Consider the following 13,867-nt stretch of genomic DNA (forward strand, 5'->3'; position numbering starts at 1 on the left):
GATTCGACTCGGACGAACGGGTGTACCGATTCTTACTGTCGCGGACAGTAATTTCCTTGAACTCGATTTTTAAGAATACGAGACGCATGCACGATCATTTTCTAGCAATCGCAACACCGAGACCCTCGAACGAGAACCAACGAACGTTCGTCGATCATCAAGGATCCGAGGCGCGATGTACGTTTTCGCGGACCGGCCTGTCGCGCCGATGGAAGCTGAATTTACCGGCCGACGTTTCCGCCGGACTTGCTCCGCTCGACGTTTCTCCTCGAGAGACGTGAGTTACAATGATAACGTTAATTTACGAAAACTTTCCGATTTCCACGACAGACGAAACAATCACGAAATATTCTCATCCACGAAATCGATCGATCGAATCTTCCAACTGCGTTACACTTTGGCGAGCTTCTCTCCCGATTTCTCGATTTACAGAAACACGGTTCACAGAGAAGAATAATCGGCGATCTCGTCCGAGGGTGATTTCGATCGAGATCGTTCGCGTTCACTGTACCAATGGGTAATCCACAATTTCTCGTCCGCGAACGAATAATACATGGTTTCCTACCGAATTTGAACGAAGTAAGCCTGATTATTTTAAAGCCTGATTATATAAAATAGCTTTTTCACGAGCGATAGGAAACGATATCCTTCTCGGTAGACTCCCGTGTTATTCTACTTGATCTGACGGATCGAGGAAGGATGGGCACCCCCTCGTAGAAATTACTGAACGGTCTTGAAACGATTTTCTAACGCGAACGACCATACGTGGGACGAGAATAAAGTCGGATTAACGGTTGGTACAGGGCAAGAGAACGGAGACTAGAGAATAAAGAATAGAATACGGAGTACAGAGTATGAAAATATAGAGTCTACAGAGTACAGAGACTATAGAGTACAGAGTATAGAGCACAGAGGTAAAAGTGAATAGAGAAGATGCACGTACCTGAATGCGAGAATTACGTTTCCTAAAAGTGAATGGAGCTGCGGGCTTGTTGCACGCGCATCGGATGGACAGAGAACGCAGGTACTACGCGGGTTTTACACACCTGGCCGGCCGGGTACTGATCTACAGATACGCTGGATGGCGGCGGGTGTGTCCATGCATCGGGTCCGTCGCCGACAACAACGTCGCCGACAGTTATCACCAGAAACGAAACGACGGATGTGTTGATCGCGGTTGCACGCACCGGTTGTATCGCGTGTGCTATAGTTTGGCGCGCGGTAATCTCGAATTATCTACGGATAATCCGGAAAGAGATGTCCCGTGCTCGCGCCTTCTACGCCTCTCGATGTACATATACAATATATGTATGTATAAACGTGTCTCTGTGTGTACGTGGACGCGAGTCTGTTTTTTGTTTCTCTGTGCTCGCGAATACGTCTACGTCCGTACGTATATATGTGCGTCTCTCTCTCTCTCTTTCTCTCTATGTCTCTGTCTCTCTCTTTCTTCCTCTTTATCTCTCTTTCCGTGAGTGTGTGGTCGAGTGTGCGCGTGTATGTGTGTTACGTGTGTGTGTATGGAACTGTAATGCGATGCACCCGTACACGGTTGCACGTATACGACCCGCTGGGTGTGTGACGTGTACTCGCGCGCGCGTTTCCTTTTCTACGATGCTTTCCCTCAATTATACATGTGTTCGAATAATATATATATTATATATATATATATATATATCTATCTATCTATATATAGATTTAAGTGTCTCTTCTGTGGTGTACAATATGTCAATCAATCGGAACTGAAGTAATTAACTAAAACGGAAAGAAATGAAACTATAGCGAAAGAAGGGAGCAGACAAGCGGCCAGTAGCTCTTCTACTCCTGGACTCGAGACGGAACTGGCCCGTGGCTCGTTCCGCTCGACACCGACCCGCCTCGGTACCCTCTCCCCAATCCTCTCCCCCAACCCTCTCCATGCAACCATCACCCCTATCCCGCTCTCCTCCTCGCAACCCCCCCGCTTTGCAACCTCGCTTTGCAACCCCGGCAAATCATCCCCGCGACTCCACCCGCCGCTTCCCTTTTCATCCCCGTGGCTCTCCTCCTATCTCTTTCCCTCCTTTTCTCTCTAACCCCTCTCTCTCTCTTTCTCTCTCTCTCTCTCTCTCTCTCTCTCTCTCTCTCTCAGCCACCCTCGTTCTCTCTATCTCTCCGTATCACCCTTTCTCCGTCTCTCTCGGTGCACCCCCAACCGCGCGCGCGACCACCGAGCCGCCCGGTACTTCGGGGTTGGACGAGACTAGGGCGGTGGTCGTTGAACCAAGTATATAGTCGAGCCGTCTGCGTCGTACCGGTTGCGCACAAATGCCCGCCACCGTTCCCGCCGCCGCGCCGCTCCCCCGTCACCACCCCCTCGGCCATTCCCGCGGTTTTCGTCTCTTTCTCTTTTTCCCCGTTCAATTCGATTCTCTCTTGGTGCCTCGGTCTCTCTTTCCTTTTATTATTTCAACGCGCACGTGTGTGCGCGCGTGTGCGCCCGCGTCTCTTTCTCTTTTTCCTACAACCCCTTCGACCGGTGCCAGCCCCTCTCCCCGCCGCCGAGTTCCTCCTTCTCTTGGAACTGTCCCCGTCCTTCTCTCTATTGTGTAGTTTTTTCACCGATCTCTCTCGTTATTTCGAACCCCTTATCTTCCCGATTATCCATCTCGCTTCCCCTTCCTTCCCTCCATCTCTCTCTCTCTCTCTCTCTCGCTGTCTCTGTATCTACTTCTGCCCTCTATCTCTGATCTGTCTCTGCCCTGTCCTCTGCCCCGCTACCCACCCTTGTAAAGCATTCTCGATCCTCCGCCGGTCGCCTAACAAATGATTTTCTGTTATTCTTTGCCCGGCGGACGTCGAAGTCCTGGCCATCTTTTCCGTCTCTCCGTTGGTCCGCCAAGCTCGTTTTCCCTTCTCTTGGCCGGCCTCTTTGCCGTTCTCTCCGGCGTCGCGAACGCTCCCGTCCTCTTCCCACCAGCGTCCCGACCTGCTCTCTCGCCGGCGAACCCGTCCCCAGGTAGAGCTTCCGAGCGGCCTCCGCGGAGCAACGGGTAAACACGCACGGGGCTGCGACCAGCCACCGACACACGCCATCCATGCCACCGATGCCACCTATGTGCCACCCATACCACCCATACCACCCATACCACCAGCAACAGAGAGTCACCCTGGATTCGTGCGCCGGGCTCAGGACAATCCCCACCCACCCCGAGCCTTCCCGTGCAACGGCAACCCTTTGCCGGTTCCCTGATCTCTTATCGGGACCCGGGCGTTATCGCGTCCTCTGATAAACACTTACCGGCGACCGGATTGAGAAGCGTACCCTCCTTTTAAACTGAAGCGCCCCGACCCATCCCCTAATGGCCACTAGAAATTCGTTTGACCGTGTACACCTCTACGAGGCTCGAGAACGTTTATTCGACTTTCGACGCGGCGCCCGGTTGCTCTTCGTTTCCTCGAATAATCGCCCTGAACGCTCTGTAACGCGTGTCCCACCCGCGCGAAAATTTGTGCTCGTTGAAAATGATGAAGTAGCGGATACGGGAACGATACTCGTAGGTATAACAGAGACTATGATTATAAGAGAACGACGATGTCTAGCTAGACGAGACGATCAAAAGCATCGGTCGCGACAGGGTCAACACTCGTTTCGCTCCCGCGGTGCTTCGATCGGTTCAATCGTCGGTAATAACGAATTTACGTGTTCGCCTGGATTAAACCGTTCATGGCTCGTTGGTGCACGTGGCGGACCAATAACAAAGCTTACGATAATATTATGAAAATGGACGGACGTGGACGCGCTGATAATAGTGGCGCGCCGGCCTGTTACATCTCGTTACAAATATTTCTAATAATAGGCAACTTGGTCAATTAGCATCTCTCTCTCGATCTATGGAAACAACGTTCAAAATAAATTGTTTTTGTGTCCCGGGGTATTATTATTTTTATAGCTCGACCCGTGACCTTTGACGAAAGCGACATCAAAGAATCGAGAGAAAGATGGCGGGACAGTTGCAAACAATGAAACTGCACGATCGATTAAAAGAAAAGTTGAGGCGTTCCGCGTTCGATCGCGGCGACCACGAAAATCATTGGAAGCAGCGGCGAATAAATACAATATCGTCTCGGCGGACGCAGCCTGTTTCGAATGCCCGAAATATTGCGGATGATTCGATCGCAAACAGAAGATGATTCCTCGCGCGTTCATACGTTGCGCTCAAGTAGTCCCCCTACGAATCAATACCATTACCAGCGTCGGCAACATTGTGTCTCTCGCGTTCAGATGGATGTGTAAACAATCGCGGGAAAAGAGAGAGAGAGAGAGAAAATGTTTACAAAAGTTCGGCTCTAAATAGGGTGTGAAGCTCGGGACCTGGCTGTGTCGAGGGTGAATTTTATGGGATGTAAAAGCGGGAGGAGGGGGGGGGGGGGGGGCACGGATACGGTTTATACTTTTTCTACGGGGCTGACGCGAAGCGACCAGACATCCCCTGCAGCCTGGCCGGCCAGCCGAGCGAATCCGAATTTCAACGAGCACGCACGATTCGCCTACGTGGGCGGGGACCGAGACCCCGGTTGCCCGGGCTTAACCCCTTTCGCAGACACTTGTTATGCAGGCGGAAACGCAGCACAGAAAGAGTTCTATCTGTCCGCGCAGATTTTGTTTTTAACGGGAGAACCTCTTAAATCCCTTCCATAACAATATAACTATTCGATGTTCGAGATCAGCAACAATTAAACAACATACGGTATTAGAAAGATAGCGGCACTTTCATCTACGTTTTAAAGCAAGCATGTTGTGTCATAGTTTCACTGTACTAGATTCCTTAACTAACAAAATGTTACTATCTCATTTTTACGAAAACGAAATTATAAAAACAAGACTATGTTCTGTTTGCTTCTTTCAATACTTTATTAGGTGGATGTAGATATTTATGGCGGATCGTGTGCGCCTGCGTTCGAGGTCCATCGATTCCGTTCCACACGACAGTTTGAATTTTTCGCGCTTTGCTACATCCGATAAATAGCATTCGAACAGAGTATAAATCGACGACGATAGAAGTTATAAACGAATATGTATGCACGGTGCATGTCATTGATTCGTGCAACTATTTCACGATATTGTTTACATAAACGATGTTGCGTGGAACAGTCTAATGATTGTTCGATGCAATTGTTCGTTGTAAAACAATGTTTTGCGTACTTACGTGTTGTGGCCACGTGATGATGCATTTCCATGCGACGGAAGAAGAAGCTCCTCGACTTTGAATTTCCTGATTAATTGGGATGTTTTTTCACATGTATCGGAATACTTGTACGGACGACGATCGATAGTTGTATCGGCATGCTAATTCACAAAAATTTCAACGCACGCTTTGAGGTTATACGTACGAACGATTTTAACTTGTGTACCGCACTGATCACGCTACGAATCGTGATCGTATACCGCCGACTAAAATTTCGAATCAATTAATTTGTCTCGGATGCTATATTGTGTTGCGTATTATCGAAGAATGCGAGCGTCAAGATTCCCGAAAGACAACTGTGCTAGGTATACAATGGCACATTGTTGACGACACCGCGGTCATCCGGTTTTTTCGACACTCTCCGACCAACAAAAACAACGAAGGTTCTTCCGCGAATTAGACACCCGGCGATTCCGTATTATACTAATTTCTGAAAAGCTGATCTTATTCTTCTGTACTGTTCATCAACAGTATGGTCAAATTTCAAATAACAGTTCAAATGGAAAATTACTTATCGGTGGTATCAAGTGTTCGGCATTCATTTATTTTTGAACTATGTATCCCTTACCGTAGCAATATTCTTTTTCGCGGTAAACAGAAATTAAATACTGAAAAACAAACAAGCAAATCACATTCAACCGGCTACACAAACTAATTCTAAACTGACTGCTTGTTTTAATTCTAATGTCACTACGCGGGAGACCATTGTGACGACCAGTACCGCCAACCCACGATGCGCCACCTTTAGTTTGCAACTAGATTGTCGATTTTAGTACTGTTTCAAGTTACGCAGGTGGTAAGACTAGTTTTTAAGGGACGCGCTCTAAAGATTAAAAATTATTTTGAGAATGTCAGATGTTAAATTACCGCCGAAACGACTCGATGTTTGTTAAAAAGCGACATAAGATTCTAAGTTATAAAAATTTAAGTACTGTATAGATCCAATTTACTCTGCCAGAACCGTTTCGTCACCCGTTTGCCACTGTGGCGCCACCTCGTGTTATCCATTTTAAACGGATTTCTTTTTATGCATGTTTCGCTAGTTTGTACTTACATACATTGTATATACATATATATACACAATATTTTTTACATTTGTAGAACCATAAATAAAGCTACAGAATAATTACTCGCACGACAGAGATGACTTCTGCATCTCAAATTTTCCAGCTATACACCTTTTTTAATAGCTCTGAAACAATAAGAATTTCTAAACTGAATTTACAACGAACAAAGTTTACGCTGAACGAATAAACTACATTATGTACATGCATATACTATATGTTTACAAGAAAACGAATTAAAAAAGGGATTTTTACATTCGCAAAGCGACAATTGGAATAAGTCTAATGAGATTTTCAAGTATGTGTAGGATTTAACGATGATTGTAGGACAAATCGGAGCGCCATCTCTAAAATAATTTCCTGACGAAACCCCCACGGACCACGTATGTGCATAATGGAATAGGTTCGTCTCCTACAGTTGCCGCCATATTGTACGGTAGAAACGAAAGGCGCAACCACGCCATTGTGCACATCACACGATTTCTTATCTGGCTGGAAGAACAACGGATAAAGTGAGTAGAAATTCAGCGGAATGATGCACTGCGGCGTAATGTTTATCTATTTCAAGATTTGACATCATCTTGCCAAGATTAGGACAGGTTGTAACGTCGAACGATACTTTTTAATTACCACCACGATGTTACATTTTCTCTGCGCGGTTCCGAATTCTCTATCAGCACCTTTCGCATTGCTTTGTTTATGTGTTTTCTTCTTTTCGTTGTACCGATACGATGAAATTTCACATTCCTCGCATTAATATCATTGAAAAGACGTATATTCACGCTATACTACGTTCCATAAAATTTCAACCGAAACCTGTCATGTTCAATTCAAACACTTACGTAGAACATCGCATTTTAATTCGCAATTCGCTCTCTAGTTTCTTTGAAAGTACCGATTAAGTTGCCGAATTTCAATGAAACATAGCGAACGTTGAATTATATTCGACATGATTATCTTTGAATCTATATATATATATATATATATATAAATTTAATAAAAACCCTACCAATCTATCGTTTCGTTGTTACATCCTTACCTTATTCTTTATTCTATTTTATTACATTTTACATTACACGGAGCAGTCAGAAACGATTTTTAATAATTTATTGATTTGAGTGCTTTTTTTTCTTTCTTCATTTGTAGTAACAAACGTATGAATTGTATTATATATTATTGTATGAATTTGAAGCAATTATTGGAAATAAAGTGATACTAACAGCTGGTATATTTTAGGAATCACTTAAATGAATGGACAACATGTATAGTAGCAACATTGACCCGTGGGAGCCGGGCTATGGGCCTGAAAGGAGAGGACATAATTCCGACTACGAATACCGTAACGATTATGGGAGCAGTAGATCACCGGATTATGGAGAACACCGTGACAATGATCATCGTGATAGAGACCATCGTAGTCCAGAGTACAGGAACCATCGTGGAAGAGACAGGGATCGTGAAAGAGACCGCTCAAGGGATAGGAGGGACAGGAGCAGAGATGATAGAGACCGTAGTTACAGAGACAGAGAGGATCGCTATGGCAGGCAACGAGACAGAGATTCTGTAGAAAGAGACAGAGATCGCGATCGTGATCGCGACAGAGACAGAGATCGTTCGAGGAGAGACAGAGATAGGGATAGGGATAGGGATCGTAGAGGAAAACGGGATGACAGAGATCGGGATCGCGATGACGATCATAGCCGAGAAAGTATGGACTTTGAGCATGACCATGGACGCACCTATGGTTCGTCCATGGAAGGCATCCACTACAAATCTCAGTCCCCAAACAACACCATAATGATTCGTGGGCTTGCTCAACACATAACTGAAAATGACGTAGGTTGTCAACTTAGCGGCCCGACATAAGTGGCCGCTAGCGAGCCAGTGTTTGAGAGCATACATCACTGTTATTATTATGATGTGTGTATCACAGGTGCGGCAAGACATCCTCAACTGTGGTCTCATGCCAAAGGACATCAGGCTGATTCGTAAAAAGGATACAGGTAATTATCCCTATTTTCTTTAATTATACCTATCCCCTCTACCTAATATGCAAAATAGCAAATTGCTTTTCATCTCAGCAGGTTGCATTAGATTTGTTTAGTTTAAGTTAATTATCGCATTATTCAATGGTCATCAAGACAAAAAAAATTGTTTGAAATTCCTAATAATTGTTCAGTCGATTATAGTCCCATAAAACGTGGACCGAAACTGAATATAGTTTCAAACAATTTTTTTGTTTTATCGGCCGAAGATCTCTGTTAGTAGTACGTTTGTACCAATCCTGCATAATCCAAAATTATTGGAGAGATAGAATAACTCTCAATTGAATAAAAATTATTCGTTTGTTGGAGCAAGGTAAGTCAATATCAAATGCAGGAAGAGTATTTAAAGGAAAATCAGAGCTTCATTATTCATCTTGCAAGGGTGGCGCAAAATATCTGTAGTTACTCTGAATCCTATGTTCCAAATAGTTGAACTGTAAAATTTACCAACCAACTCTACTCGCTTATGCAACAATTAATTACCTAGACTCTGAAAATAAATGACTGTACTCTATTGTCTGTACTGTATATAAGGCGGTTCTTTTTTTTTATTTTTTTTTTATAAACATGTTCTAACCGCAGTAAACATTATAAATATTGGTTACCAATATTTTTTTCCAAAAGTTTTGCTGAATTTTTTCGAGGGAATCTCTTTTAATATTTCCTCTTGTCTACTTCTGCTAACAAAAATGGGGGGATGGCGAGGGAATGGAAACGGGCGAGGTATTGCATTAAAGTTAAAAAAAAATAAGCATAAAGAGAATAAAAAGTTACGACAGAGATCCCCTGTCATCCGAGTAGAGAATTCGTTCTGCTGAGCTTTAGGCAAATGGAAATGAAAGCAAGCAACGAAGCGAAGAAAAATACACTTCGTATCGAAACTCAGTCTGTCAATGGTTGGTGCTGTGATTGCCTGCCCTCTCAGAGTAGAGACACCCAGGCAATACGTGGATTAACTTTGGATATGTGTGTATTTGCTCTGTATAGGTGCTTCGCGAGGTTTTGCATTCGTCGAGTTTAACGCGACTCAGGAGGCCGCACGGTGGATGGAGATGAAACAGGTAGAAAGAAGTTCAGTCCAGATACCCAACCGATGCGTTATCACGCGTGCCACCGACGCCCCGTGGCGACAAGGCACGGTAACGCAGCCCCCTGGCCTTCCCCATGGCCATGGCTGCTCAACTATCAAAAAGGCTACTTCAATCTACCGTACCTAATTATTTATCTAGGAGTCCCCACATACTTTGCAGACTTTTCTTAACTTGCTCTCGCAATTCCGTCTTACATTGGATTTATTAAATTTTCTTGAATTGAGACGAAACTGAAAAAAAATAAACAAAAAAGGCGGTTCCTTCCGCGCGCGCGCGTGCTTTTTTTAGCCTATCCTCTGTCTGTCATAAAAGTTTGTGGACTAACAATGAAGATCGGAGGAGGGGTCATTCCAATCGTCTTATTCTTTGCGTAAATTGCATACGTTGTCCGGCATGATGGTTGATTTTTTAACGAGACACACACTGTTTTCCGCTGCGTTCATACGGTTACAAAATACGCTTACATTATTTACTTATATTCATCTTAGTTCGCTTCTGTCATTTAACTTTGTTCTCTCGCTCTCTCTCTCTCTTTCTCTATCACACATACATACACCTACACATACATATTCTCTTTCTCGATGCAATTATCGAATACAATTCGTGCATATTTGAAATGAGAATGATAATTTTCTGCACGACTTTCTTTCATTCACGTATGAAATTATGTTACTGCAAGCAATCATTGTATGTTTGCTTGTCTTTCCGTGAGAATAAAATTTGTTTGATCGAGTATAAAATTTGAAAAGCAAAAAAAAAAAAAGAAACACAGAAATAGAGAGTAAAGAAAGGAAAGTTGTCGCGCATGTACATATAGTCGATCCGCAAGCCGTGTGGAATGGCCCACGTTTATATAAGCCCACGACATATTTTCTTTACTGTTCGTTCGAGACGGAAAGCTATGAAGTAGAAAACTATAATTTCGTCAACCAAGAAGGAAGTTTACGGGTTAACGGAGGCTTTGGGAGGATGCTGGACGGGATAACACTGAAATTCTCTGTTTCAGGGAGTACTGATGCTGCAGGACCAATATCGTGCCTTGATGCAGTACAGTATACCGAAAGATTGCCATGTAGATAAACCACCAGCAAAGAACACACAAGACTGGCACTGCGTTAAGGTAAATTCATTAACAAATATCTATCCTTTTTATCCTATATAATGCCGGTAAACACTTCTTATACAATATAAAATGGAATGGTTTAATGTGGATATTTGAGTTATTAAAAATACTTGTGTTGTACTTATAGTGTGGCGCACACAATTTCAAGAGGCGTGAGACATGTTTTAAATGTTCCGCTTCGAGAGCAGAGAGCGAAGAGGGTGGAGAGGGCAGTGATGAAATTAGTCCTCACCCTACAAATACTGTTCTACTTCGAGGACTGGATGTTCTGACAACCGAGGACTCGGTATTGCAGGCAATGAAGAATCTCTCGTCGATGCCTATACGTAGCATACGTATCGGTCGCGATTCTTTGACAAACACGTCCAGGGGTGTCTGTTATCTAGAAATGGGCAACGTAGTGGACGCCATGTACTTGCATACGGCGCTTACCAAGCAGGGGTTGGTGGTGGACGGTAGAAAAGTCGAGATCACATACTGCAAGCTTCACCAAATAAACAACACCAACACGTGGAAGGCGAACGACAGTCAACCACAGAGATATACGTTAGACGATGTTGCTCAATTGGCAGAGTACAGTGCCAACTTATATGCTAAGACGCCCGCGCAGAAGGCTCACTATCTCCAGTATTATACGCAATATTATCAGAATCAAATAATGCAAGGATCTGCTATCACGTTGCCGTCTTTGAACCAGACTGATAGAGTAAACGCGGCGGCGGCCGTAGCACAATCTGCCATACAACAGTTGCAAGCGTCGAGGAAGTTAGGTGATGCGGACGAGATGAAGAATAGACCAACGCCCACAGCACCGACCAGTACCTCGTTGGCGAGTGGAAGAGTGCCTGCTCATGCTGGTGATGGTAAAGTCTACTGTAAGTTCTTATGAAAGAACTAATTTCTTACCATTTCCTATAAACTATTCTATTCAATTTTTACTACTTGCAGCTGTTCCGGATGTCAGCACCTATCACTACGATGAGTCATCGGGTTACTACTACGACCCGAGTACAGGATTATATTACGATCCCAATTCGCAATATTATTATAATAGTCACACACAGCAATTTCTTTATTGGGATGCTGAATCATTTTCATATCAACCGGCAAAGGTAATTAAAAATGTACGTAGCTTACTGAATAGGAAGTTCATGATTTTAAACGTTTATATTAACTTCAATTTAATAGACAACTACAGCTGTTACACAAGCAACGGGATCTACAACGAGCGGGACTACTATAACTGCTACCGCTAGTAGTACAGATACCACGAACACGGTAACCAATCCAGCAACAACTTCGTCGATTACCAGTGCCGCGCAAGAATCGTCTAAAGAAGACGACAGTAAAAAGAAGGACAGCAAGCAGGATAAGGTAAAAGTTGCGAAAAAGATAGCAAAGGACATGGAGCGTTGGGCAAAGACGTTGAATCAAAAGAAAGAAAATGCGAAGAGCAATTGGAACTCCGAGTTTGCTGGTGGTGATGGCAATCAGGGAGTTGGAAGTGGAGCTGCGGACGCGGGATATGCCATATTGGAGAAAAAATCTCTCGCGAGTTCTTTCCATGAGGACGAAGACCAGAGCGGGAACAATGGCTTGGTCGCTGCCTACGGCGGCGGTAGTGATACAGAGGAGGAAATCGAGGATGTGCAGCAGGAAGAGAGACAGCACACAGATTGGGCAAAGTTGGCCTGTTTGTTGTGTAAGCGTCAATTTCCGAGCAAGGAAGCATTACTCCGGCATCAACAATTGTCAGACCTTCACAAACAGAATTTGGAGAATTGGTATCAAGTTCGCGGCTTGGACCCTAATGACCCGCAACAGAGAAATAACAAATATAGGGACCGCGCCAAAGAGAGAAGAGCAAAATATGGAGAACCAGAACCGCCCCAGCCAAATAAGCTGAAGGAGAAATATTTAAAGACTAGAGTCGAGGAGATATCAGTGTCCTACGAGGAGCCTACGAGAGCTGGCATAGGCTCGGATAACGTTGGCAATAAACTGTTGCAAAAGATGGGATGGAGCGAAGGAATGGGACTTGGGAAATCAAACCAAGGTAGAACGAGTATCATTGAAGCGGAAAGGAGAGTTCCGACAGCTGGCTTAGGCGCGAAATCATCATCGTACAGCGCATTGCCCGGAGACACTTATAAAGATTGTGTAAAGAAAATGATGTACGCACGTTATCAAGAACTGTCCGATACATAATATGTCCGACTTCACTGAACATAGATTTTATATATACACGCAAGTACTTGTATTCAACTTTTTCCATAGCTGAATAGGTATGTCACGTATTATCCGATTAGTATGCTGTTGGCGTACTAGATAATTCAAAACGGTGATAATACATTCTTGGGGATATACGTTACATTTTTTTACACATTTTCCTGTACGATTACATAATATTAATTTACATTAATATACTAAGATTCTTAGTAGATAATAAACTGGTAATATTAGTATTTGCATATATGTTTCCGTTCACATTTCATTTTTTAGTTGAATTTGCAGCGATGGAACGAAAAATTTGTTTACGCCTATAGCAGAAATTACATTGATCGATTTGCTTTTACGATTCCTACCCAAGAATGAACTACATACCATTAGGAAGATAGTTTAAAAAATTATTAAGCAATTCCCGTGTAACAATTTTGTGCACAATACAGTACTTTTCATACTTGAACGGTAAAAAAAATGTATATCGAAGCATTATGAAATGTCTTCAAATTGAAAGAGATCTTTAGCCCTAAAATATTTTTATTTCTACTCTGCATAGCTCTGAATCCAGTTTCACGATGCTTCATCCAAGAAAAAGTATATCTAACTATGATTAAAATCTAATACAACTGAATTCATTAGTTGTTCATCACATATTTATTACACTGTGACAATTTGCATTGAATTTCGTAATTTGTTTATAATGTAATTATGTCAGATTTCACGTGCATGGATATAGAGAGATAATTATATTTATACTCGTGTACATGTAACGTGGGCTTTTTCTTTTTATTACTCATTTAAATAGGAATTTTGGAGATCAAACATTCTTTACTATATATACACATTTCTACAATCATTCTTAAACCCTATCATTATTTTTTTAATTATACATGCAAAACCCATGTAATGATAAGTTAAAAGATAATAAAAATACACGCGGCAAAAATGCCTGCACTACACTATGTCTTCGAGAGATACTTTCTTGTCTTAGTTCTCCTTTTTCTTACGATTGGAATCGGAATGAAATGTCAAGAGCAATACTTACAATTCGCACGTAGATTATTTTAAAATACTAGCGGTTAAGTGCATACAA

General features: G+C 43.1%; 1 protein-coding gene across 2 annotated transcripts; it reads left to right on the forward strand.

The window, feature by feature from the left end:
- Positions 1 to 6,664: 6,664 nt before the first annotated feature.
- On the forward strand, positions 6,665 to 13,736 carry LOC144475790 (RNA-binding protein 5). Of its 2 annotated transcripts, none has more exons than XM_078192057.1 (8): positions 6,665 to 6,804; positions 7,529 to 8,128; positions 8,226 to 8,295; positions 9,325 to 9,398; positions 10,435 to 10,548; positions 10,679 to 11,426; positions 11,500 to 11,663; positions 11,740 to 13,736. In XM_078192057.1, exons 2-8 carry the CDS (start codon positions 7,544 to 7,546, stop codon positions 12,757 to 12,759), a joined length of 2,775 nt encoding a protein of 924 aa, XP_078048183.1. In that variant the 5' UTR covers positions 6,665 to 6,804; positions 7,529 to 7,543; the 3' UTR covers positions 12,760 to 13,736. The 2 variants fall into 2 exon arrangements, with proteins under 2 accessions (XP_078048183.1, XP_078048184.1); XM_078192058.1 differs by having other exon boundaries at positions 10,679 to 11,414.
- The last annotated feature ends 131 nt before the right edge of the window (positions 13,737 to 13,867 follow it).

The sequence above is a fragment of the Augochlora pura genome, chromosome 10 (assembly GCF_028453695.1).
Source record: "Augochlora pura isolate Apur16 chromosome 10, APUR_v2.2.1, whole genome shotgun sequence".
Classification (NCBI taxonomy): Eukaryota; Metazoa; Arthropoda; class Insecta; order Hymenoptera; family Halictidae; genus Augochlora; species Augochlora pura.